This window comes from Macaca nemestrina, chromosome 7, assembly GCF_043159975.1.
Source record: "Macaca nemestrina isolate mMacNem1 chromosome 7, mMacNem.hap1, whole genome shotgun sequence".
Lineage (NCBI taxonomy): Eukaryota > Metazoa > Chordata > Mammalia > Primates > Cercopithecidae > Macaca > Macaca nemestrina.
In genome coordinates, this window is record NC_092131.1 from 335814 (window position 1) to 362402 (window position 26589).

The window sequence follows — 26589 nt, forward strand, 5'->3', positions numbered from 1 at the left end:
TTGGATGGCAGAGGCAGAGACAAGGTGGAGGTGCCACACACTTTGGAACCAGATCTCCTGAGAGCTCTGTCACCAGAACAGCTTGAGAGAGGAAAACACATCCTCATGATCGAATCACCTTTCACCAGGCCCCACTTCCAACACTGGGAATTACAGTTTGACGTGAGATTTGGGTGGGGACACAAATCCAGACCACATCAGCTGTCTTTCATTTTTGCTCTTGCCTGATTGCTCTGACTAGGATTTCTAGTGTTATATTGAATAGGAGTAGTGAGAGACAGCATCTGTCTCTTGTTCCAGTTCTCAAGGTGTTTGAGCTTTTGCTCATTTAGCATGATGTTGACTGAATTTGTCATAGATGACTTTTATTATTTTGAGGTTTTTGGGGTTTTTTTTGAGACGGAGTCTCGCTCTGTCGCCCAGGCTGGAGTGCAGTGGCCGGATCTCGGCTCACTGCAAGCTCCACCTCCCAGGTTTGGCCATTCTCCTGCCTCAGCCTCCCGAATAGCTGGGACTACAGGCGCCGCCATCTCACCCGGCTAGTTTTTTTGTATTTTTTAGTAGAGACGGGGTTTCACCATGTTAGCCAGGATGGTCTCGATCTCCTGACCTCGTGATCCGCCCGTCGCGGCCTCCGAAAGTGCTGGGATTACAGGCTTGAGCCACCGCGCCCGGCCTGTTTTGAGGTATTTTTGATGCTAGTCTGTTGAGGGTTTTTATCATGAGTGGATGTTGGATCCTATGAAACACTTTCTCAGGATCTGTTGAGATAATCCTGTTTTTTGCTTTTATTCTGCTCACATGGTGAATCACAGTTACTGAATTGTGGATGTTGAATGAACCTTGCCTTCCAGGGGTAAAGCCTACTTGATCATGCTGTATTACATTTAAAAGTGTTTCTGGATTCTATTTGCTAGTATTTTGTTGAGGACTTTTAGATTTATGTTAATCAGGAGTATTTATCTTATGTATTTTCTCCATTATGTCTCTTCCTGATGGTGTGTGCCAAGGACACACAGTAGAGAAAGGATAGTTTTTTCAATAATGATGTAAAAACTGGGCATCCATATAAAAAGAAATAAAATTAGGCCTTCTCTAACACCATATAAAAATCAACAAAAGATGAACATAATACCTGAAACCATAAACTCATAGACAACATGGAAAAGAAACTTCCTGTCATTGATTCAGAACTCATGTATTTGTGCACCCTGCACCCTTAACCTAGAAAAGCTTACAGCACTTGACTCACTCGTGAAGGGAGCTCCAAGGACTGCACCCAGCAAAGCGACAGCGATGGGCTGACTGAGATTTTGGGGAGCCAACCCTTGTCCCAGTGTGTCCTGGTTGAATTACATGAATTTAAGAGAGATGATTTTGTAGCTTTAAGATAATATCTGCCCTACTGGGTTTCACGTGTGTAGGGGGCCTGTTGGCCATTCCTTTGGCCAGTTTATCTCTTTTGGATTGGAATAATTGATCCAACACCTGCACCATCACTGCACCTTGGAATACACAACTTTCACATTTTCTTAATTTGCAAGCTCACAGATGGAAGGAAGTCGCCTTAAGGCTCAGATGAGACTTTAGACATTTGAGTTGGAGGCTGACCAAGTTAAGACTTTTGGGGTTTATTGAAAAAAGATTATTATATTTTGCAATGCAAGGACATGAGAATTTTGGGCCCGAGACTGCAATGATATAGTTTAGATGTTCTCCCTTCCAAATGTCATGGTGAAATGTGATACTCAATGTTGGAGGTGGGACCGACTGGGAGGTTTTGGGTCATGGGGAAAGATCCTTCAGGAATGCCTTGGGAACCACCCCATGGCACTTAGTGAATTCTTGCTGTCTTAGCTACTATGAGATCTGATTGTTAAAAAGAGCCTGGCAACCCTCCTCCCCACTCACGTCCCAGCTCTCACCATGTGACATAGCCTGCTCCCCCTTTGCCTTCCACCGTGATTGTAAAGCAGATCCTGGTGCCATGCTTCTCACACAGCCTTCAGAAATGTAAGCCAAATAAGCCTCTTTCCTTTGTAAATCACTTGGCCTCAGGTATTAATTTATAGGAATGCAAAAGGGACAAACACACCGTCCAAAGCATTGTACAGATTCAACACTACTTTTATCAAATAGCCAGTATATTTGATTACATATTTAAAAAACAATACTAAAATTCACACAGAATCAAAAAAGAGTCTGAATAGCAAAACAATCCTGAGCAAAATGACCAAAACTAGAAGCACTGCATTCACTGACCTCAAATTATACTACACGAATGTAATCAGAAAGATAGCATGATACTGGTAGAAAAAAATAGAGAGTCCAGAAAGAAAACCAAATATATAAAACCAAATGCTCTTTGAAAAAACTGACAAAAATATACACTGGAGAAAAAACCCTCTATTCAATAAGTGGTGCTGAGAAAATTAGATGGCCTTATGTGGAAGAATAAAGCGAGACTTCCATATCACCATGGACAGAAATTAACTGAATATGGATTCAGTGTTTAAATTTATAAACTAAAACTATAAAAATACTTGAACAAAATCTAAAAACAGTCCTCTGGACATTGGTCTAAGCAAATAAAATATGACTTGACTTCAAAAGCAAATGCAATAAAAACAGAAGCAGAAAACAGGATTTAATTGCACTAAAGGTCTTCCGCACAGAAAACATGGTGACCAGACAACCCGCAAATGGTAAAAATTATTTGGAATCTATTCATCTTGCAAAAGGCTAATATATAAAATCCATAAGTAACTCAAATAAGTCAACTAAAAATTACAAATAACTTCATTAAAGAATAGACAAAAACAGACATTTATCAAAAGAAGACACAGAAGTGGCCGACACAAATAAGAAAACATACTCAGCATCACCAATAATCTGATAAATGTAAATTAGAAACAACATCATACGGCATCTTCCACCAGTCAGAATGGCTGTTATTACAAATGAAAAACAGCAGGTGCTGGCAGAGAAGCATACGAAAAATAATGCTTTATACATGCTCTATGAAAAACAATACAGAGATTTTTCAAAGAACTGAAGTTAGTATTACCATTTGTCCCAGTAATCCCTCCCAGTGGGCATATTCCTCCCCAAAGCAAACTTTTATATCAGAAAATGTTGCCTGCTCTCCTATATTTATTGCAACACCATTTTCAATAGAAAAATCAAGTAATCTATCTAAGTGTCAATCAATGGATGATTAGATAAAATATGATATATGTAAATCATGGAATAGTATGCAGCCACAAAAAGTGAAATTGTGCCTTTCATAGCAACATGAATAGAGTTGAAGGACATTATCCCAAATAAAATAACTCAGAAAAAATATAAAATACATTTTCTCTCTTGTAAAGTAAACAGTGCATACACATGTACATAGATAAAAGTAATAGACATTGGTGACTGCAAAATAGGGCACGGTGAGAGGAAAGTAAGGGTTAAAAAATTACCCAATGGCTTCAATGTTCACAAGGACTGCTGATGTTTATATAAATATCTCATTCAATTGTGAACATTTACCAAACTGGATGTTGTAATGAGAACCACTTTTACAATGGTGATTTCAAACTCTGAAAGATATCTTAATGGTAAGCAGCTGAAGGTCAGTGAAGAGCTCCTTTCTTACAGATAAGTGCAATTATTGGACAAACACACTCATTCCCAAATAACGCATTCATATATTAAGGTCTACAAATGGTTCAAGTTGCCCCTGATTCATTCAAAGGTGGATTCAAAGTGAGGTGCGTGTCCTGGGGGAGCTTGTTCTCCAGTAGGGGAAGCTCTGTCAACACAGAGTTCAGGGATATGTAGGGAACGCATGGCCTCTAACAGGATTACGGCTTGAACCCTCAGCTTCTACAATTGTGTCGTCCATGTGTCATGTATTTACTCTTTCTAATACTGGGTCGGGAATTGGGCTATTCAATACCATCCTTCATGAATATGCAAATCACCTAGGGGAATATGGATATCTGTGCCCCGAGAGCATCACCCAACAACCACACCCCTCCTTGGGAGAAGCCCCTACATCATAGCTCCTCCCCATGGACTGGACCTGGAGCATCCTCTTCTTGGTGGCAGCAGCAACAGGTCAGGGGCTCCCCAGTCCCCGGGCTGAGGAGGAAACCAGGCCAGTCATGTGAGACTTCACCCACTCCTGTCTCCTCTCCACAGGTGCCCACTCCCGTTGCAGCTGGTGCAGTCTGGGCCTGAGGTGAAGAAGCCTGGGGCCACAGTGAAGGTTTCCTATAAGGCTTCTGGTTATACCTCCACCACCTATGCTATGTATTGGGTATGATAGACCCCTGGACAGGGGCTTGAGTGAATGGGATGGATCATCACCTACACTGGAAGCCCAACGTATGCCCAGGGCTTCACAGGACGGTTTGTCTTCTCCATGGACACCTCTGTCAGCACCACATATCTGCAGATCAGCAGCCTAAAGGCTGAGGACATGGCCGTGCATTACTATATGAGAGACACAATGTGGAAACCCACATCCTGAGAGAGTCAGAAGCCCTGATGGAGGAGGCAGCTGTGCTGAACTGAGGCGGTGGTACAGCAGTTTCTTTAATTTCCATCTTATCTCATTTTGCGTCAACTTCCACTTTTATATTAGCTAAGAGCGTGGGGTAGACGGGTGCTCCTAAGAGATTCTTAACTTGCCATTTTGATGGGCTTTCCAGAAGATGTCAGAAGCCAGTTTGTTTGCAAAGCATCCCAAAGCCATGCCCTGTTCCAGACACGTGTGTGCCCATTCCCTGGTCTTTGATTAATTGACAAGCTCTCATCAGAGCACCTGGGCTAATTCCACATCAGGTAGAGGAATGTGTTCTAAAGGAAAGCTAAAGTTGTAATAGCAATTCCTGCTCAATAACCTTCAGCTTCATTGTTTTTGTGTGATCCATCAACGAATTACGTTAGATCAAGGTTCTCAAAGGGAATTTCTAATAAATATAAGGGATAAATAGAACTTACCTAATTAAAATAATACAATTGTGAACACAACCTCAATATTCAACCATGTCTCCACCCTTCACACCCTTCACCACAAAGGAATTTTCATCTCTCCTGGAAGTTGGGTTCATTTTGAAATTAGTTATTTTTTTCATTTTAATATCTCAAGATTATCATATGTGACTATTTTAGCAGAAAGTGAGTTATGGGAACTTGAACTAAACAACTGAAAACAAATTCACAACTAATTAAACAAGATGCCAGAATGTGATTGGCTCCAGGCTTTGTAATTCAACAGTTTATTACCCAGACTTGAAATTTACACGTCTTCTTGTTACCTTCATGGCACAGTTAACTCCCGTTATGTAAGAAATGGTGACTGCATTTCCAAGGGTCATGCACAGTTATGAAAATAGACTGGGTAAGGTGAGGAGTTGATTGTTTAAATTCCCATCTGAAAAAATAGCATCAACTCAACAAATCACTGCTCTTCCCTCTGTGATTAGAGCTATGTCACAGGCCACATGGACCTAAATCCCTGATGGAGATAACATGACTACATAAATTGGGCTGATCATTTTTATGCTATAAAATTAATAGATGACACTGCAGTCCAGCCTGGGAAATCAAAGAACCCTTCATCTGTAAAATATAAAAAAGAAAAAATTAATAGGTTCTGACTTTGACATTTTGGATAATAATATTTTCACAATCCAAATGTAATTACACAAATATGTTACCTACATCTTCACTGAAAAGTTCCCAGTCATGACGAGTTCCATCAATACTCCACGTGTTCAAATCTGGACATGAAGAGAGTCTGGAGAATAAAACACAATGAGGGCAGTGAAACGTGTGTATATTCAGCACCTCTTCACTCAGGAGGACTCCGCACACCCTGGAACAGGCTGCTTTTCTGAACGGCTCACAATGACTCCGGCTCACTCAGAGCTCAGACAGAAACCTCCCTTCACGGTGGGAACTGGGCTGCAGGGGGCACTCGGTACCCATAGAGGTGAAAATGAGCTTTCAGATGGAACTTCCCTGCCACCTCCACATGGAATTTACTGTTTCATTTCATTACCATTCTTTCCATAATGGTTCCTTTCTTTTCGCCTGTTCATTACTGATATTTTTCAAAGGAATCTCACTTGAATCTTTACTCTTTTGCATTTTGTCTCCAGGACAATGTTGGGAAGTGTTACCTCCAGCATCATAACATGATCTACTGACCTGACACATTTGTGGCAAAGAATATCTACCAATTCAGAAGCTCTTTGGTTTTCTTTCCATGAAATAGAATTATTTCTTCTGTTCTGTGTATGAGCATATCCTAGCAATCCTGTACACATCCACATAGATGTCTACAAGCCTATGAATTATTCTCTGTAAATAAAAATTTATCTCAATTTCCCTCAATGTTCATAATTCTCCTTAAAGTGAGGACGGTCTTTCTGGATCTGTTTAAACAAAATGTCCAGAGACCACCTGGTAGGTAAGGAGCTCACCTGGCTCTGGATGTTGGCTCTGTGTCTTTCCTTCTGTTGTCCCACAGGTCAGCTCACTTGTTCAGTCCTAACAAGACAGCCCAGGTTTGTCCTGATGTTAAAACACACCCAACTTGTGATGACTCTCCTGTTACCCACATCCATGGAGATAATTATTTATTATATAATTCACCAAACTAATGTCAAATGCCCAAGTTGCAATACCGCAAACTCTAAGGTATGTTCATGCAATTCAATGAAGGAGAAAGTCTTTCAGACACAGGTGCACTTGACATGATAAATATGTGGGTGACGACTCTGGGCTTGAGTGTCATTGTCCAGCCATGTTTCAGAAGTGTGACCTGTCAGGGAAGAACCAGAGCTCCTTGTGCTCTCAGAGGGGAGGGCTCACAGATGTCCTCTCTTGTTCCCAGGAAAGGCAATTGCACTAATCTTGATGATGAGACTATGCTCCTGTGCTGACCTATTACAGTTTTTGACTGAAATTGTCACTGTGATCCCCAATCTACATCTGTTCACACAGAAGTGTGTAATGGTCAGGCCACATTCTCAGCATCACACATTGAGACGGTTGGAGATACATCCCACTACCTTCTCCTGAGATTGCAGACAGAATCCCAGATTTCAAAAGCTCACAAAAGGGAAGGTCTCAGATGTTTCTTTGTTTTGCTTTGTTTTTGTTTTTCTTTTAAATGACACACTCACCGGGACAGATATATTCCCTCTAACCATGATGGATATTCTGAATTACAATAAACATTGCACGGATGTAGGTTTATATAAATTCACTGTGACGAATATATTTAGCTGCTGCCCTAATGTTTTGAATGGAGATTTGACAATTTAGATAACCTGGATGTTTGGTTGGTTTCATATAAATCTTCAAGGGTACAACAGCATTGAACCTATTCCAAAATCTATCCCTGATCCATGATCATACTCATCTCCCAGACCAGCTCCTTCAGCACATCTCCCTACCTGGAAGAAGAGGACTCTGGGCTTGGTGAGGGGAGGCCCCAGGAAGAGAACTGAGTTCTCAGAGGGCACAGCCAGCATCCTCCTCTCAGGGTGAGCCCCAAAGCCTGGGGCCTCCCTCATCCCTTTTCACCTCTCCATACAAAGGCACCACCCACATGCAAATCCTCACTTAGGCACCCACAGGAAACCACCACACATTTCCTTAAATTCAGGGTCCAGCTCACATGGGAAATGCTCTCTGAGAGTCACGGACCTCCTGTGCAAGAACATGAAGCACCTGTGGTTCTTCCTCCTCCTGGTGGCAGCTCCCAGATGTGAGTGTCTCGGGGATGCAGATATGACGACATGGGAGGCTGTCTCTGATCCCAGGGCTCACTGTGGGTCTCTCTGTTCACAGGGGTCCTGTCCCAGGTGCAGCTGCAGGAGTCGGGCCCAGGACTGGTGAAGCCTTCGGAGACCCTGTCCCTCACCTGCACTGTCTCTGGTGGCTCCATCAGCGATAGTTACTACTGGAACTGGATCCGCCAACCCCCAGGGAAGGGGCTGGAGTGGATTGGGAATATCTATGGTAATAGTGCGAGCACCTACTACAACCCCTCCCTCAAGAGTCGAGTCACCATTTCAAGAGACACGTCCAAGAACCAGTTCTCCCTGAAGCTGAGCTCTGTGACCGCCGCGGACACGGCCGTGTATTACTGTGCGAGAGACACAGTGAGGGGAGGTGAGTGTGAGCCCAGACACAAACCTCCCTGCAGGGAGGCGGAGGGGGCGGGCGCAGGTGCCGCTCAGGACCAGCAGGGGGCGCGCGGGGCCCACAGAGCAGGAGGCCGGGTCAGGAGCAGGTGCAGGGAGGGCGGGGCTTCCTCATCTGCTCAGTGCTCTCCCTCCTCACCAGCACCTCAGCTGTCCCCAGGGCTCCTCTTTCTTTGATATCTGTGGTTCTGCTTCCTCACATCCTTCTGCCAGAAAAGAAAGGAGGAAGGCACATTTTCCTCTTACAATTGAGGTTTCACCGATTACTAGGAACTTTCCTACAGGTTCCTGCATGGCCCATTATTCCTTAGTGATTAAAAATATATATATCTAATGCTTCTCACCATCTCTTGGTTTGTGTCATCAATTGAATTGTTCTTTCTTTGAAATTCATATGTTTAAGCCTTAAATTCAATGGATCTCTATTTGAATTTTAATGAAATGATTAAGGTTAAATGTAGTCAGAAGTGTGAGAACCTAATGCAATAGACGTGCTGTCTTTATAAGATACGAAGAAACACCAGAGGCCTCTCACTTTTCACGTGCACACAGAGAAGAGGCCATGGGGAGACGCAGTGTATTAGAAGGTGCCCCAGTGCATGCCAGGAAGAAGCTGCACCAAGAACCAACCCTGCCAGCACCCTGATCTTCAACATTCAGACTTCAGAATTGTAAGAAAATCAATATTTATTGTTTAAGCCACCCACTCCGTTTTGTCTTCTTAGGAAGACCCAGACAGACTAATACCACATAACTCATAACTCTGTTAGCGCTGTCCCCTGGATGGAGAATCAGCCCCCTGAGGCTGGGCACATCTCTCAGATTTCTACATAAAGTAGACAAAAAATAGTAGCTGTGATATAAACACCTGTCATGTTCCTGTTGGCCAATTTCTGGGCAAAGTGTTTTAATGAAGCCCTTGGGGCTTTGTCACAAAAGTTGTCTTTTATCTTTTATTACGACCTAACTAATGGACAATGGGTACCAGCTGGATGGAGACTGACCACTGACCGTCTTCTGTTGTCTCCTTAGTATGCCACAGAAAACCACACCAACATTACTCTATGTCTTCAACTTTCTAAATTTGCACTGAATCTATTGGTAAATGAGGAGCTACATGAGGTCTGAGATTTGTTCCCTTCTTCCCAGTCTTCCTCAATTACCAAGGGCAGAAGAGACTTTCAATGAAATTTGGCTGTCAATGCCCCCAACGCCACGTCACTTTTTGAGGTCCAGGAACTTTATTTGGGGGATAGTGAAATACACTTTTAAATGGAAAGCCCTAAAGCACATACAACAGCTGAAGGAATGGCCACTGTGCACCTGAAGGCGGATGAGGCAGATGGTAGCGTCCCTTCCTCCAAGATGGTCCTGGGTGTGTGATGGTTGGGTGCATCATGCATATGGAAATAAGGACTGGACTGAAGTAGACACAAGGGCCACATCCCATAGGAAAACAAAACAAGAAAAAACAGATGGGCATCCGTGAAGACTGTTAATTAAATTTGTTGGGTTTAAGATGAAATTTTTTTCCAAAGTTTTAGTGTTCGTAACTAAATATGAATCTTTTCAATAAACTGAGAATTAAAAGGAGAATGGAGTGAGAAGTTGAGAGAGAAAGAAAGTCCTGAAAGAACAGAAAGAAAATTCACACAAAACTATCAAATGACAGAGGCCAGAATGGAGCTGATGCAACTATGTCATTATTTTGCAGACCTAGTTGAGAGTCTTTGTTATTTAAGGCAGGCCCAGTGTTGAAGAAATCCTTTAGTTTTTGCTTCTCTGGGAAAGGTCTTATCTATCCTTTATTTTACAAAAAGATTTACATGGTAAAATTTCTTGGTTGGCAGAGTTTTGTTTGTTTTTCAGTTTTTTTCCCCCAGCAATTTGAATACAGTCATATGCTACTTAACAATGTTATAGTCAATAATAGACCTTATGTATGCTTGTGGCCACATAACATTGTAATACTGTATTTTCACTAAAGGTGTTCCATATTTATATGTGTTTAGATAGAGAGATACTTACCACGGCGTTTCAGTTTCCTAGTGTTCAGAGCAGTAACACGCTGTACAGGCTGGTTGTCTGGAAACTTTGTGCTGTTTCAAATGGCCTATGTGTAGTAGGGTATTCTTTACAGGTTTGTGTAAGTTCGCCCTATGATGCTTGCACAATGATGACATTGACTAGAAACACATTTTCAGAAATAATCTCTATCACTAAACCATACATCATCGAATATAATTCCTCTCCATTCTGAACTGAAAACCTACTGCTGAGAAATCTGCTAAATCTGCTCATTTTCTTTCTGTTTTCAAAAACCTTTCCTTTTAGCAACGTGGTTTCATACTATCTCTGATCTTTCTCATTTGGTTCACCTTATCTAAAATATATAGAGCTTCTTGGATGTGGATGAATATTTGCTTCTCCAGATTTAGAAAATTTCTATGCTATTACTTCTTTGAAAACCTTTCTGCCTTTCTCTCTCTCCGTCTCTCTCTGTCTCGCCCTCTTCCTTCACTACCCCTTTTATCTAATCTTTGCATAACTCTTCAATGCATAATTTAGTTTTCAGTGTGTTAAAGACCCATAAGTCTTTAACTCCTTTTATTTCTTTCATTTAAATTTTTCTTCTCTGTCTCTATTAGTTCAAACGATCTTTCTTTGAGTTTACTGTTTCTTCTATTACTTGATCTAGTCTGGTCTAAAATCCTCTGTTAAAATTTTTGGCTGACTTATTGTATTCTTCAGCATCAATATTTTTGTTTAGTCATCTTTTAAATGTTTTATCTCTATTAAAATTCTCACATTGTTCTTGCATGCTGCCACTAGCTCATTGAACTTGTTTCTGACATTTACTTTACATTTTCTTCCAGGTAATCCATATGCTTCCAAAAGTCATCACCCTCATTCTTAAGTCAAGAGGTATCTACACAATCTGATCTTCAATACCTTTGGGAATTCATCAAAGGAATGAAATTCCAATAAAAAATTGCCCACTCCCAAAACTGGGGAGACAGGCATGTCCAGAATGGCAGTTCACACTAGCATTACTGGAACAGAAGCTGCAGAAATATTTCTGCTGTTTCTGTTCCAGTAAAGGAAGTGTCATATATATACACACACACACACACACACACACACACACACACTTTATATATATATATATATGGCGCTGTTGAGGGCACTTACATGGTAAGCACTATAGACGTCTGCAAGACAGATGTGGACTAGGGTGAAGTGACAGTTCCAGAGGGCCATACACTCCTCAGTCTTCTGGACTTTCCCTCCAGAAACCTCCAGATTTGAAACAATACATCCAAATAGGTTTCCTTTGGGTCAGAAGTGGGGAAGTTTAATTACTGAAAAATATGCTGGGAGCCTTCTCCAAAAGTTCCTACAGGGAAGAACTTTTCCAGAACCTTATCCTATGTGAAGGAAGACAAATCTCCCATTCCAGATCCCTCCCCCATTCTTCCATGATTATATGAAGTTGTAAGAAAATAGTCCATAGACAGGTAAGACGTAAGATCTGGGTAAGATAAGCAAATAATCCAGGTAAGATGTAAGCAAATCCAGGTAAATAGTCCAGGTAACATGTATACAGGTAAGATGTAAGCAAATAGTCCAGGGACACTGAAACCACAAAAGGGAGTAAAGACGAAAGTTGAGCTTTTCCTGTGGAGACGCCTGGTCAAGGTCACAACCACCGCAGAAACCTCATTGCAAGGCAAGGCGGGGCTGGAGGGGGCGCTCAGGAGCCACCAAGCACAGGTTCCAACCCCAGAGCAGGTGTACAGAAGGATGGGGAGGAGGTTTCCTCTCAGGGCCTGTGTCTTCCTTTGTCAACAACAACAACAACAACAACAAAACTAAGTGTTCAACCAGCTGCTGATGTGTCTTTAAATATTCTGTTACATCAGAACCATTCATATAACTTAAGGCAACGAGAACTATTTTTAAAGTGTGTTTCTAGGACAATAAATATCTTAATAGTGATGATATAAATGATAGGAATGGTTTTACTAATTGAATGGACACAGAATTGTGGGAGTCACTATATTTCTATGAATAAAAAAATTCAGATTTCCATGTTAGGTAATGTTGCCCACATTGTGCATTTGACAGGGCAGTGATGGATCTGAGAGTATGGCAGGTACACAGACCCAGTGAGTCAGAAACCAATACGTAAAGATGAGGATCTATGGACATGAACTGAAAGTACATAAACACTTCATGAAATTCTATTAAATGGAGTAGGAAATAAAACCCAGACTTATTCAAAACACGAATTCCTTGACAATTATTTTTGGAGTAGTGAGTTCATAAAGAAATCTAAAGTTCTTTTCCATCTTTTGATTCCTATTTTCTGTGAGATGAGAAAATCAACTCTAATTATGCATTACGGGGCAAATCTGTAAACCAAGGGTGGTTCTATTGAAGATCCTGGTGGATCAGGATGCCAGGCAGGTGCTGGAGACACTGTCTCAGGAGCGCCCAGCAGATCTCAGAGGGACCTGCTGGACACTCACGTGGGACATCAGCACTCACTTTCTCAGAGTCACCAATGAGCTGTGGCTGGTGCCTGATGGAACCAGGATGGGGTCAAAGCACCTGGTCAGTGTCACGAAGAGTGATGGTTCCAGAAATCATCCATGTGGTCTCCATGCTAATCAAATGTGGGTTCACAGTGAGGAGCATGTCCTCTGGGTGCTTGCTTTTCAGTGAAAGGACGACTGGTCACAAAAAATTTGTAAATGGAGCAGGGTATCCATTTCTTCAAGCAGGATTAATGCTTGGACCATCAGAATCCCACTCGTGTAAGGCTGATGTGTCATTCATCTCCTGTTTCTTATCCTGAATCAGGGTCTTGAGCTATGAAATGCTCTGTCTCATGAATATACAAATAACCTGAGATCCATGGAGGTAAATATGGATATGTCTGGGCCCTGAGAGCATCACCCAATAACCACATCCCTCCCCTAGAGAAGCCCCTGAGAGCACAGCTCCTCATTATGGACCAGACCTAGAGGATCCTCTTCTTGGTGGCAGCAGCTACAGGTAAGGGGTTCCCAAGTCCCAGTGATGAGAAGGGGTTGAGTTCAGTCAAGTGGGCTTTCATCCATTCCTGTATCCTCCCCACAGGTGCCCACTCCCAGGTGAAGCCGGTGCAGTCTGGGGCTGAGGTGAAGAAGCCTGGGTCCTCAGTGAAGGTCTCCTGGAAGGCTTCCAGATACACCTTTACCAGCTACATTATGCACTGGGTGCGACAGAATCTTAGACAAGGGCTTGAGTGGATGGGATTTTAGTTATTTGAGAGATTTTTCACAGGACATTTATTCTGTGAGCAAATTTCAGGGATTGTAGAATGAACCAAATTAAGAAATCTGATACAGAACTTCCTCTGAATCAATCTTTGTAAACATCAATTTCTGAATCAATGTTGTAAATATTTTGGAACCCAAACACAAGTTCACATTTTAACTCTATTTTTATCTCTATTTAAAAAAATGCCAAAAATCTCATTTTGTGCGTGTAACATTTTGAATTCCCACCATCAATGCATAATATTTCTTGTTTTTCCACATTCATATTTCCATTTATCATCATGAGAAGAGTGAGTTTTAGCCACACTAATAGGTGAGTAATGTTATCTAGTATTTATTTAAATGCACACTTCCCTCATAAAAAATTCATATTTAACAATTTTTATATAATTTTTGGTGAGATGCCTCTCCTGATATTTGGTTCATTTTTAACTGCATTGTTTTGTTTTGATTAGTTGCAAGTTTACTTGCATATTGACTATAAAAGTCATTTAACAAATTAAAAGAATTGATTTAACAAATATGTGACTTGGAAGCATTTTCTCCAAGTGTGTGGTTGCCTTTTTCTCCCTTATCAGGGGGTATTGCAGAAAAATATGTGTGTGTTTGTGTGTGTGTTTGCACAAATGTAGACAAAAACATAAAAGAAAACTAATTCGTATGTCATGTATTTGGCATTATATCTGAAGTCTCATTATAAAATACAGTATTAGTGATTTTTTCCCCATGTCTCTAATCTCAGGCCACAATCAACTCATGAGTGTTTAACCTTCACCGATTGATTGGAGGACTATCCTCCTGAGATATTTGGAACACTTCTGTAAGGAGATGTGTTCTTCTTCCCATTGTTTCTTTATTTAATCATCTAATAATATCTGTATTGGCTTATGGATGTCTATTTCATACTCTGAAACAGATCCATACTGCATTATTCATTTTATTGTTCAAATCGCCACAGCTTTATTAGGTGCTGGGAGCTGATTTAGTTTGGATCCTACATCCTTACTGCACACTTCATCCTTTTGTTTTTGAACACTTCCCTGTTTCCTGGTATTACAATAAATTCTAAGCTCATTTTCTATATTACCTTTTTCATACATAGAATTAGCCATTTTAATAAAGCTTCCTTGTTTCTGGTTTTAAAGAATAATATTACAATAAAATATTGTGATACTGCGTATGTGTGTTGTTAACGTGGTATAAGTACTTCTGGGATCTCTCAACCAATTGGCCTAGTAAATGTGCACTTTTATATGACCCCATGTTTACAGACACTTCAAAACTATTTATGTATCTAATTTCTGTAACTTGATTACATTAAAAATGAGAAGACATTGGACTCTCCACCCAGCTATGCTACCATAAGGACCATTCCAACCTTCCTTCCTCGAGTGTCCATAACCACCCACTGCAACATGAGGAACCCCAATCCCATCGGATGTCATTTTATTACTTATTTCAGGACACATGCAGAGTGGCATCAGAAATGTAAAGTTATACCCTTATAGGAAACATGTTTATCTACTAGAATAGAGTGCTGATGTGCTGTTTGTTTACAATTAAAACTTATAGAACCTCCTTATTTTCAAAGTTACTTAGATCAGCAACTTCATTTTCCACTTTCTTTTGTGAAGTCATTTCAATTACACGGTATAGTTTCATTAGTCTGAAATTCTGTCACACCCAAAACTATAGTCAAGTAAGTAGGATATTCCAGGAATTTAGAGGGTGGGTGTAAAATAAGTAAACAGGCTCTGTTTAAGAAGAATAAGAATATTCTAGTGATATGCAAAGGTTGAGACATGACACAATTAATTTATCTAAGCTCATAATTTTGTGATGGAAAATGTAAACTTAAATATATACAATTGAAATATATTTAGCAGTTTATTTACCCCTGGATTAAATATATACTTTATAAAATTATCTAATAATGTATTTGGGAGTGTGGGAATGTTATGAGATGCATGCAAGAAAGAATGAAGTAATTTTCCTGACTTGCATATACAATGTTTCCATTCAGTGAAGACCTTTAATTTTAAAAAATCAGTTTTCTACTTGACTCAGGTTTTTTCTTCCTGACAAGCAAACAACCCAGAGCATTCTTCTCTTTCCTTGGTTGAGAAAAGTTTTCCCCGAACTTCAGCTCAGTTCAGGCATGCACTGTCCCTGAACTTTCATTTACCCTCCGATGGGTACAGACATCTGTCAACATGTGGACTCTACTGTCAGACAAACACATCTTTACTCATGTGGATTCTTCCCTCAGACAAACTCACATGTCCCCACATGGACTCTTTCCTCAGACCACCACATATGTCCTTACATTTACTCTTTCCTCAGGAAACAGACATTTCCTCATGTGGACTCTTGTCTCAAACAAGCAAACATGTCTCCATGTGAACTCTTCACTCAGATAAGTGCACACATTGCCACATTGACTGCTTCCTGACACAAGAACATATATCCAATGTTGAATAATTTTATGGCAAAATGATATCAAGATAATGATAATTATAAAACTCCTTCCTGACAAAGTGTAGATATGTATTTTTTTCCATTTCAACTTAACTTTGCCTCATTGTCAGGAACACTGGTTTCCAGTTCTAAACGTACTGATTACAGACAGATGTCTGTTTTCTCTGAAAACGTATTTCTTATGTTCTTACTTGTCTTTTTTGTCAATAATGTTTGCTGCTATGAAGATACCTGAATAGTGTCCACATTAGAGAATGAAAAAGAGTAACGGGCAGATTAAACCTGTGTATCCAAAACCAGGAATCCTTTGACCCTGCCCTCCCTGAAATGGAGACACAGAGGATGGATGAGCAATGCTGAGCGGTGCACCCATGATCACAAAAAGAAAGACATGGAAATGTGTCCCCTCCCCTCCTTATGAAAGGCAGCTCATCCCCTGTTCCTTCAGGCCCTGGTGAGGAGCCACTCCATGTCTGTGCCCTTCCTCAGTGTCCTCACCGTGGGGTCTGCACTGATCTGGGCTTCCCTCCTCATCACCCTCAATATTAGTGTCCCTTATGAATCAGGTCCAGCTGTGGCTGCTCCACATGGGGCTGTTCTCAGTCTGTTCTCTCTGTGTTTGCAGAAGACCTGTGTGAAGTTCCCTGGTGGAGTCTGAGGTGGAAAAATTGTACAGCCTAGTGGTTCACTGAGCCTCTCCTGCACAGACTCTGGATTCACCTTCACTGACGGCAGCATCAGCTTGGTCCAGCAGGCTCTAGGACCGGGGCTGGTGTCGACAGCAACAGGGAGAAATTCAAGAGGAAGTTTTTACGTGCACTCTTACATGCATGGTCTCACTGACATCTTTACTTCTTTTATCACGTTTGTTCTGTAAATCACAAAGAATGGTGCATTCTTCATCTATTGCACTTTTGGTGAATCTCTTCTGGTGTCTTTTTAAAAACTGGTAACTTTATCCTATGTAATCCCTGTTAAGTCCTAAAAGTTTTTTTTGATGTCTACTTTGTGTGAAATTTACACAGCTAGTATAGCTTTCTCTTGGTTCATATTTTCATAATCCATGTTTTCCCATCTTTTTCTATTTGTGAATATGTAGGATAACTTTCTTGTACATAGCTAATAGTTGGGTCTTTCTTTTTTAAAACAACTATAATAAATTCTATTTTTTAAACTAATATTTGTTTCTGTCATTCTTTGTTTAAATTAGCATTTTATAATGATGCTTACTTCTCTGTTAACAGATTATACAATTCACGTTTTATAAATATAGTATTGGTTACCATAAAGTTTACAATAAGAACTGTATGTAATTGGATTCTAATGCAAACACTGTGATGGCCTTGATATGAAGTACAGAGATAGTGTAACTGTGTGCTTTGAAATCCTCCTTCTCACCACTCTTTCTGGTTTATTCTCAGTTTTCACTTAAGAATGTTATAAAATATAATATGTAATATTTTACTGATCTATGCAGTTATATATTATAGCAATTACAAAGATAAAACTGCACTTCATCTTGATTTTCCCATTTTTCACAGTCTTAATTTCTTGGTATAGATCTATGTTTTGAACTCATAGCACATGGCTACTAGCAGAGAAACTGTGTAAAATTTTGCCCTGAAACATGAATGTACTGACAAATTGTCTCAAGATCTTTTTTTATGACATAATTTTATTTGCCTTTCACTTTTAATGAAATTGTAATGCATGTAGAATTCCAGTTTGCATTTCCCTTGTAATTATTTTCCTGTATTTATTATTTTCTTCCTGGAGACGATCACACATTACATTCTGCTGGGCTTTTAATAACCACATTTCTGGGCATCTAGTCAGGGCTGGGTTTCACGTGTGTTGTTGCCATGGCTATCAGAGTTGAAGTCAGCTTCTTCTGTTCACAAAAACTTCAGGTTCCTCCAGTGATACCTGCATTTGGTCCGTTTGACTTTGGGTCTTCACATTTTATTCTCCCCAGAGAGAGCCTGTGTCTTTCAGCTGTGGCAGGTGCATCCCACTGACATTTGTACTTGGTGATTGTTTGCGGGGGAAGGGGCTCGGACACAGCGGGACATTCTCCAACCTTCTGACCGAACCTCCTTCTTAGCTACAGGTGGTGAAACTGGCTCTGAAGCATGGTCTTACAAGCGTTCCTGCTCCTTCCCTTCGCCAAGTGTCAGAGTGCCTCTTCCCAGCCACAGTGGTTTTTCATCAGTGTCCTCAGCTTCTGACCCACTGTCCTTACCCCACAGATTCAGGATTTCATTCCTCAGGAAAGAGATGGGAAGTGTGTCCTGGTAGAGTTTCCTTGGTGTCCTGTTTCCTTATGTTCTAGTTGATTCTACCAGTGCCCACAGGACACAAGATTTAATAAATGTCTCCCACATGTAGTGAATGGGGATTCAGCATTGAAAGGAGCTGCTGTTCTTCCTCCTCAGTCAATACCACAGGAGAGCAGGTGGGTGACTTGTCTGGGGATTTCCCCAATTTTGTAAGAAAAGCCTGCTAGTCTGGGAGTTTCACACTCTCATACCATTAGTACACACGTCCTCAAGCAACTGATTAAACATTTCCAGGTTAGCTTTTTCCTATCTTCAATACCATGCAATGAGTGGGACCTGCCCCACTCATTGCATATTATTAGACCTACTCTAATAGATGGACCCCAGGTCTCTCTGCAGGCCTCTATTTTCTCAGATTTCAGGTTTTTTTTTTTTTTTTTTTTCTCTGTGACATTAACTCAGATATGTTGAAGGATTTATTCTTTTGTAGTCATTAAAGTTTTTTGTTAATGAGGTTAGAATAAGATCATCATTTTCTCATTTTTTTCTATTCTCATGCTTAGTATCTGCTTTCTAAATAAAATTCAGAAACTAAGACAACAAATCAAATATTCCTTATTTGGTGCATTGTTGAACAATTTGAGAAGTTTTCGTGTACTGAAATACAATGAACCATTGAAATCAAGGCATGGCTCATTCACACAAGAACATGGGGACAGTATCAAATAATTGTGCTGAGTGAAGGAAGCTAAAGAATTCACAGGAAACTTCATGTTACTTCATTTGTATAAAGTGTAGAAGATGAAACTCTTCAAAATTAACATGGAGAAGATCTAAATTTTTCTGAAAATAGGGTGGTGAGTGTAACAAAGTGGTGAAATAAAGTTACAAAGAAGTGAGACAAAAAAATTAGAGGTTAATTTAGTTGCTAAAACATGATTGAAGTGCTGATTCAACAACCGCACACATATATTAACATTTTCCAAATTCCACACTATCAATTTTATTTCATTATTGACTGAGTTTTTGAATAAAGCAGTAACAAAAATGAATATATTGGCTGAGAAAGAGCAAGAAAGAGACGAATATGGACACATGAATAATCACAGACTACTGAAAATACACACATCTGAACACTGACTGTATATTTCAGGTAAACACTAGAAAAGGTAAAATTACGTAAAGGTGTTATGACAGGTGGGACATCCTGAAAACCTCTCTAGGCATGTCCCACACTGGCCTGGAGTTGTCTCAGGGGAGCAGTCTCCTCCAGTGTTTAGAAGTACAGACACAGATAACAGGGCTAACTCTGGCCAGATGTGTGATATTGGACACATTGCACAACTGCTCTGTTCTGTAATTTATCTTCTCTAAAAATGTAACATTGACACTTGCATTAAATACATCCTGCAATATGTAAAAATTAAATAAGCTGATGTCTGCTAAATGGTTATCAAGACACAATCACAAAATCTGAAGCTATATTTTCCAGGGAGACAGGATTACCTTCAGTGTTTTCCAGGACACTCTCATCTGCTCTGGGCACTGCCTTCTCTGCAGCTGTCCCACCACAAAGCTTGCTATATAGCAGGAGACATGCCAATAGGGCCCTCCCTCTGCTGATAAAAACCAGGCTAGCTGTGACCATGCAGCTCTGGGATCGGAGCCCAGCCCCAGAATTCCCAGGTGTTTTCACTCAGTGATCAGCATCGAACACAGAGAACTCACCATGGAGTTTATGCTGAGCTGGGTTTTCCTTGTTGATATTTTAAAAGGTGATCTATAGAGAACTAGAGATGTGTGAGTGTAAGTGGACATGAGTGAGAAAAACAGTAGATACGTGTGGCAGTTTCTGACCAGGGTGTCTCTGTGTTTGCAGGTGTCTAGTGTAAGGTGCAGCTGGTGGAGTCTGTGGAGGCTTGGCAAAACCTGAGGGGTCCCTGAGGCTCTCCTATGCAGCCTCTGCAGGATTCACCTTCAGTAGCTACTATATGAAATGTGTCCGCTAGGCTCCAGGGAATAGGCTGGAGTGGGTTTGACAAGTTAATCCTAATGGGGGTAGCACATACCTCATGGAATCCAGGAAGAGCCAATTCACCATCCCCAGAGATAACGCCAAGAACACACTTCATCTGCAAATGAACAGGCTGAAAACCGAGAGCACGGCCGTGTATTACTGTACACAGTGAGGGGAGGTCAGTGTGAGCCCAGACACAAACCTCCCTGCAGGGCCATGCGGGTTTCCTTTCTCATCTGCAGGAAGCAGGCTACTTTTTGCAGGACAGGACTCTGGAGTCTTATTAGGTTGCGATATTTTACTATGTTTATTTATCATGAACTTTTTATTGGGAATTGTGTTTTATTAATTTTTAATTTATATATAGGGGCATTTAAAAAAATACATACCTTCAAGAAATAATTCTTCCTAATAATTTGCACTTGTTCTTTTAGAGTTTTGTTAACATATGTTGATATTAGCTACTACATAGCTATAGAGACATTAATTTACATCTATAGACATATGTGTAAATACACAAACTTATGCATACATGTGTAGTCTTTTATATTTAATATTATAGTAAAATTATAAAAATATATAATTATAAAATATGTCCTAAAGAATGAAACATATAAATTATAGCAATCCACAATTCCTTTCAATCATTGCCTATAGTTTACATAAATTGATGTCTATTTGTAACCTTAAACAAAGTGTATTGGTCATTTTCAAACAGCCAAGAACAAATTTCAAATGTCCTTGTGACACACACAAAAATAAAAATTTGAGGATTTAAGGTGATATATATGTCAATGAGTTCGAATCAATTATTCCATATTGCATTCATAAATCATCACATAACTTTATTCACTATAAATATATACAACCAGAGTTTTTCAATTTTCAATGAAATTGTAATTAGACATTTTTTATCCGTTCTAGGTCATGAATGTTTTTCTCCCTGTCACGATGTGATTAGATTGTCCTTAGAAACTCATTCACCCTCCTGCCTCCTGAAGGCTTCAGGAAGCAGCTCCTAAATGGGCAGAAGCAGGCAAACCGTGTGTGTCCACAGGACCGGGAGCCTCTCTCTCCTTGGATTAGGTCTCCTCCTCAGGATTACAGGGCTCTTCAGTTTTCTCAACATGCTGTTGGACCACATAAGCACAAAACACTTGATTTCATTATGCTTTGCTTCAATTTTTCGAAACAACGCAAAGGTAATAATTTTAACAATAAACATATTACAACTTACTATACATGAGACCTTCCTGTGCTTCAAGATTTCTTCTCAGGACTTTGTATTACGTATTTTCAGTTGTTTTTTTTCTGAGATAGAATCCTGTCGTCCCTTATTATAGATTATTCTTTTAGTTTATCTCTTAGAATGATTTTTTCCAGAGCCCCCGCCCAGCCCACTTGGCTGAATGGAGTGGTACCAGGGCTGAGCCAAGCGGACAGGGGCCTGCACATGTGCTGCGCAGGGAGCGGATGCACAGCCAGTGAAGAGCGAGCACCAGAGGCCGGGTCGGAGCGGCTGCCTGAGTAGCGCTGGAGATGGGAGAACAGCCCATCTTCACCCCGGAGCGTGGGTCTTCCAGACTGACCCCAACACCAAGAACTGGATGCCTGCGAGCCACAGGCGGTCACCGTTTCCTGCTTCTGTGATGTCACAAGGAACAGCTATGGGATCGTCAGTGTGGACGGAGCCAAGGTGACCATAAACAGCACAGTCACACGGAATCTGACCTTCACCAACACATCACAGACGTCTGGGCACTGGGCCCACAGCAGAGCCAACACGGCGTTTGGTTTGGGGTTTTCCTCTGAGCAGCAGCTGACAAAGTTTGCAGAGAATTTCCAGGAGGTGGAAGAAGCGGCCAAGATAGGCAAAGACAAGACCCAGGAGAACATGGAGCCCTCGAGTGATCATCCCAAGAATCCGGGCGTGGAGCCTCATCTTCTACTCCGGCATCCAGTGTCAACGGGACGGACGATGGAAAGGCCTCTCACGCCGCTGCAGCCGACCGGCACCTGCAGTCTGGGAACCACAAGCTGAAGGCGGCCTCGATGCAGGGCGCTGCCCACGGGAAGAGGCGGGAGATGGAGCTGCAGGCCCGGCGGGAGGGCGACGCCCGGCTGCCCACGGCGCTGCAGGAGTCGGCGGCCAGCGCGGAGCAGAGGAAGAGGCCGTGAGATCCACAGGGAGAAGGAGAAGAACACGCAGCTGAGGAGGAGGATGGAGGAGCTGGAGGCCGAGCTCCGAGAAAAGGAGGCAGAGCTGGAAGATCTCCGGAAACAAAGTGAACTCACATCTCAGCTCACCTCAGAGCGCGACGGTATCTCTGAGAAGATGGAGGCGGCAGAGAGAGGATCAAAACCAGGAAGACAAAGCGCGTTCCCTAAAGACAGAGGCTGAGGAGAGCGAATCCCGACAGCCCCCCCTGGAGGTGGAGGTGAAGAGCTTCCTGGAGGTGCTGGACGGGAAGATCCACGACTTGCAGGGATTCAGCGCAGGACTCTCCAAACCAGGCACTGACAACCAAGGCTGGTCAAGGCCCGGGCCCCGCCCGTGAGTCCCAAGCGTGTGTGGGAGACCAGATGGCGCTAGGACGTTCCCTGTGTGCGTTGCCTCTGTAAATGCAGGCGCAGCTTGTCGTGTCTCCAAACCAGTTGTGCCGTCCACTCACTCCTTTCCAGAATAGAAATCTCCTCTCACTTCTCTGGCCTTGTGAGGGTGTGGACAATTGGAAGATTCTGACTCGGGAATCCACAACCAGGTCTACCTTCAACATTTCCATAGTCAGGGCAGGGATGTTTATATATTTCATAAGGGTTGTTGAAACCATATGAAATGAAAAAAAGCATTTTCTCATCCAAATACTGATATTCTTTACACCAGGCCATCGGGCCCCTTTTATCCAATAGCATTCAGAGTATCTGAAGGTCCACCAGGTGCCAGCCTTGGGGCGCACAGAGAGAACAACATTCCTCTCCAACAACATCGGGAAGCTTTAAAAGAACTGTTTAGTGGGGACTTACAGAGAGATTGAAAACAGGCTTCTGGTGGGTGCATATTCTATCCTGGGAATCACCTGCATCTCCGATACTGCCCCTAGCCCCCCAGTTTGTATGGTTGCGACGGTGTTCCATTTCTTGGTTTTAATTTCTAAGCAGATGATTGTGGGTGTGGGAACAGCACACAGTGAGGGTGCCTAGCACAATGCCTGGCACAAAGTAGGTGCTTAATAAATATTCGTTAAATTAAAAAAAAGAGGGAGGCTGAGGCAGGAGAATTGCTTGAACCTGGGAGGCGGAGGTTGTGGTGAGCCGAGACGGCGCCACTTCACTCCAGCCTGGCGAAAGAGCAAGACTCCGTTTCAAAATAAATAAATAAATAAAATAAATAAATATTTTTTCCAAAGCCCCACTCAAAACCATGGTATTGTTAGAGGTGTAATGGTTGGACCAACATTGAAATTACCTTCCGTTTAGTTCATTTGTATGCAAGTATCCGTTCTCTCTTTAAAAATTGTTCTCAGTTGTAATATTACACAAAATATTGCTAATTTATACTAATGACAGGTTAAATATTGTATAATTTAGTGACATTTGATTGGAAAAAACTACATGTTCCACATGTCTTGACAATTTTTTCCTTCTCTATGAAATATTTGCTCATTAATTATTAAGTTTCAGATGTTACAGTTATCTTTTTGATTTCTGGAATTTAATTTTAGTTGGTATACTTGAATGCATTTTATTAATTCCTATAATAATGTTGATATTTCATATAGGATTTTAATATTAATTTTACTATTTACTGAATTGTAAACTTCTACATTTTAAAAATATTTTGAAATATACTTTAAGTTCTAGGGCACATGTGCACAATGTGCAGGTTTGTTACATATGTATACAGGTGCCATGTTGGTGTGCTGCACCCATTAACTCATCATTTACATTAGGTATATCTCCTAATGCTATCCCTCCCCTCTCCACCCATCCCACAACAGGCCCTGGTGTGTGATGTACCCCTTCCTGTGTCCAAGTATTCTCATTGTTCAGTTCCCACCTATGAGTGAGAACATGTGGTGTTTGGTTTTCTGTTCTTGCAATAGTTTACTGAGAATGATGGTTTCCAGCTGCATCCATGTCCCTACAAAGGACATGAACTCATCCTTTTATATGGCTGCATAGTATTCCATGGTGTATATGTGCCACATTTTCTTAATCCAGTCTGTCACTGATGGACATTCAGGTTGGTTCCAAGTCTTTGCTATTGTGAATAGTGCTGCAATAAACTTAAGTGTGCATGTGTCTTTATAGCAGCATGATTTATAATCCTTTGAGTATATACCCAGTAATGGGATGGCTGGGTCAAATGGTATTTCTAGTTCTAGATCCTTGAGGAATCACCACACTGTCTTCCACAATGGTTGAACTAGTTTACAGTCCCACCAACAGTGTAAAAGTGTTCCTGTTTCTCCACATCCTCTCCAGCACCTGTTTCCTGACTATTTAATGATCACCATTCTAACTGGTGTGAGATGGTATCTCATTTTGGTTTTGATTTGCATTTCTCTGATGGCCAGTGATGATGAACATTTTTTCATGTGTCTGTTGGCTGTATGAATGTCTTCTTTTGAGAAGTGTCTGTTCATATCGTTTGCCCCCTTTTTGATGGGGTTGTTTTTTTCTTGTAAATTTGTTTGCATTCTTTGTAGGTTCTGGATATTAGCCCTTTGTCAGATGAGTAGATGGCAGAAATTTTCTCCCATTCTGTAGATTGCCTGTTCACTCTGATGGTAGTTTCTTTTGCTGTGCAGAAGGTCTTTAGTTTAATTAGATCCCATTTGTCAATTTTGGCTCTTGTTGCCATTGCTTTTGGTGTTTTAGACATGAAGTCCTTGTCCATGCGTATGTCCTGAATGGTAGTGCCCAGGTTTTCTTCTAGTGTTTTTATGGTTTTAGGTCTAACATTTAAGTCTTTAATCCATCTTGAATTAATTTTTGTATAAGGTGTAAGGAAAGGATCCAGTTTCAGTTTTCTACTTATGGCTAGCCAGTTTTCCCAGCACCATTTATTAAATAGGGAATCCTTTCCCCATTTCTTGTTTTTGTCAGGTTTGTCAAAGATCAGATGGTTGTAGATGTGTGGTATTATTTCTGAGGGTTCTGTTCTGTTGCATTGGTCTATATCTCTGTTTTGGTACCAGTACCATGCTGTTTTGGTTACTGTAGCCTTGTAGTATAGTTTGAAGTCAAGTAGCGTGATGCCTCCAGCTTTGTTCTTTTGGCTTAGGACTGTCTTGGCAATGCGGGCTCTTTTTTGGTTCCCTATGAACTTTAAAGTTGTTTTTTCCAATTCTGTGAAGAAAGTCATTGGTAGCTTAATGGGGATGGCATTGAATCTATAAATTACCTTGGGCAGTATGACCATTTTCACGATATTGATTTTATTTATATAAGAAAAAATTTACACATATGAAAAATGCATAGATCTGAAATGTATCACTAAAGGGTTTCTGTCAAATGTGGCTACTCTTGTCCTCAACACCTAAGGTGGCCTGAAGAGCAAGTCCTTCCCCCTGCAACATGCAACATGCATGACTGAAATTAAGTAAAAAATACAGATAATACCAATGCTGGTGAGCATTCGAAGTTCCTAGAATCTACAGCATTGCTAACGGGAATGCAAATGAAACAGCAACTCAGGACAATAATTTTTAGTTTTTGCTAAAACCACAATATACCCTTAACACATCACCTAAATATGACACTCCTGAATTTTGCGTCAGAGAAATACAATCTTATATGCACCCAAACTTCTAATATTCAAGATATTGTGTGTGTGTGTGTGTGTGTGCGTGTGTGTGTGTGTGTGTGTGTGTGCTTTAGAAGCTAAAAATAACATGAATGTCTCAAAATTGGAATGGGTAAAGAAAGTAGGAAGTATCAATTGATCGAACACTATCAGAAATAATTTTAAAAAATGACTGATACGGAAATCATTACAGTTGAACTCCAGGCATTATGCTAAGTGAGAGATGTCAGTCTCAAAGATCAAAGGGACACAGCTGTCAGCACCACGGTCATCCTCAGGTGTCAGTGGTTTGGGCTGGGCTCTCTCTGTCTCTTTCCTGACCAGGTCCAGATGTTGAGCTCCGCCACTTGCAGATGGAAAATTCTACATTTTCAACCATGCACTGAGGTTTGAATTGCTTCACAGACTGAACCGAACTAACATGGGCTCCTTTGAAGAATGTCCAGCATTTTTCTAACCACAAGAG

At 41.1% G+C, this 26589-nt stretch overlaps 1 long non-coding RNA gene, 1 pseudogene and 2 gene segments (V, D, J or C); 3 read left to right on the forward strand and 1 right to left on the reverse strand.

Moving 5' to 3' along the window:
• The window catches only part of LOC105464766 (immunoglobulin heavy variable 3-23-like), a 350273-nt gene that overhangs the window by 181874 nt on the left and 141810 nt on the right, over positions 1-26589 (forward strand).
• LOC112423659 (uncharacterized) lies at positions 5256-7578 on the reverse strand. The gene is made up of 3 exons (XR_011625448.1): positions 7461-7578; positions 5719-5794; positions 5256-5616 (listed from the first exon to the last, which is right to left on the reverse strand). It is a non-coding gene; the product is annotated as an uncharacterized lncRNA (long non-coding RNA).
• LOC105478086 (immunoglobulin heavy variable 4-38-2-like) lies at positions 7648-8390 on the forward strand. The segment is given in 2 exon segments: positions 7648-7774; positions 7858-8390. Coding segments are annotated over 2 exon segments (579 nt in total).
• On the forward strand, positions 21533-24045 carry LOC105476136 (homer protein homolog 2 pseudogene; annotated as a pseudogene).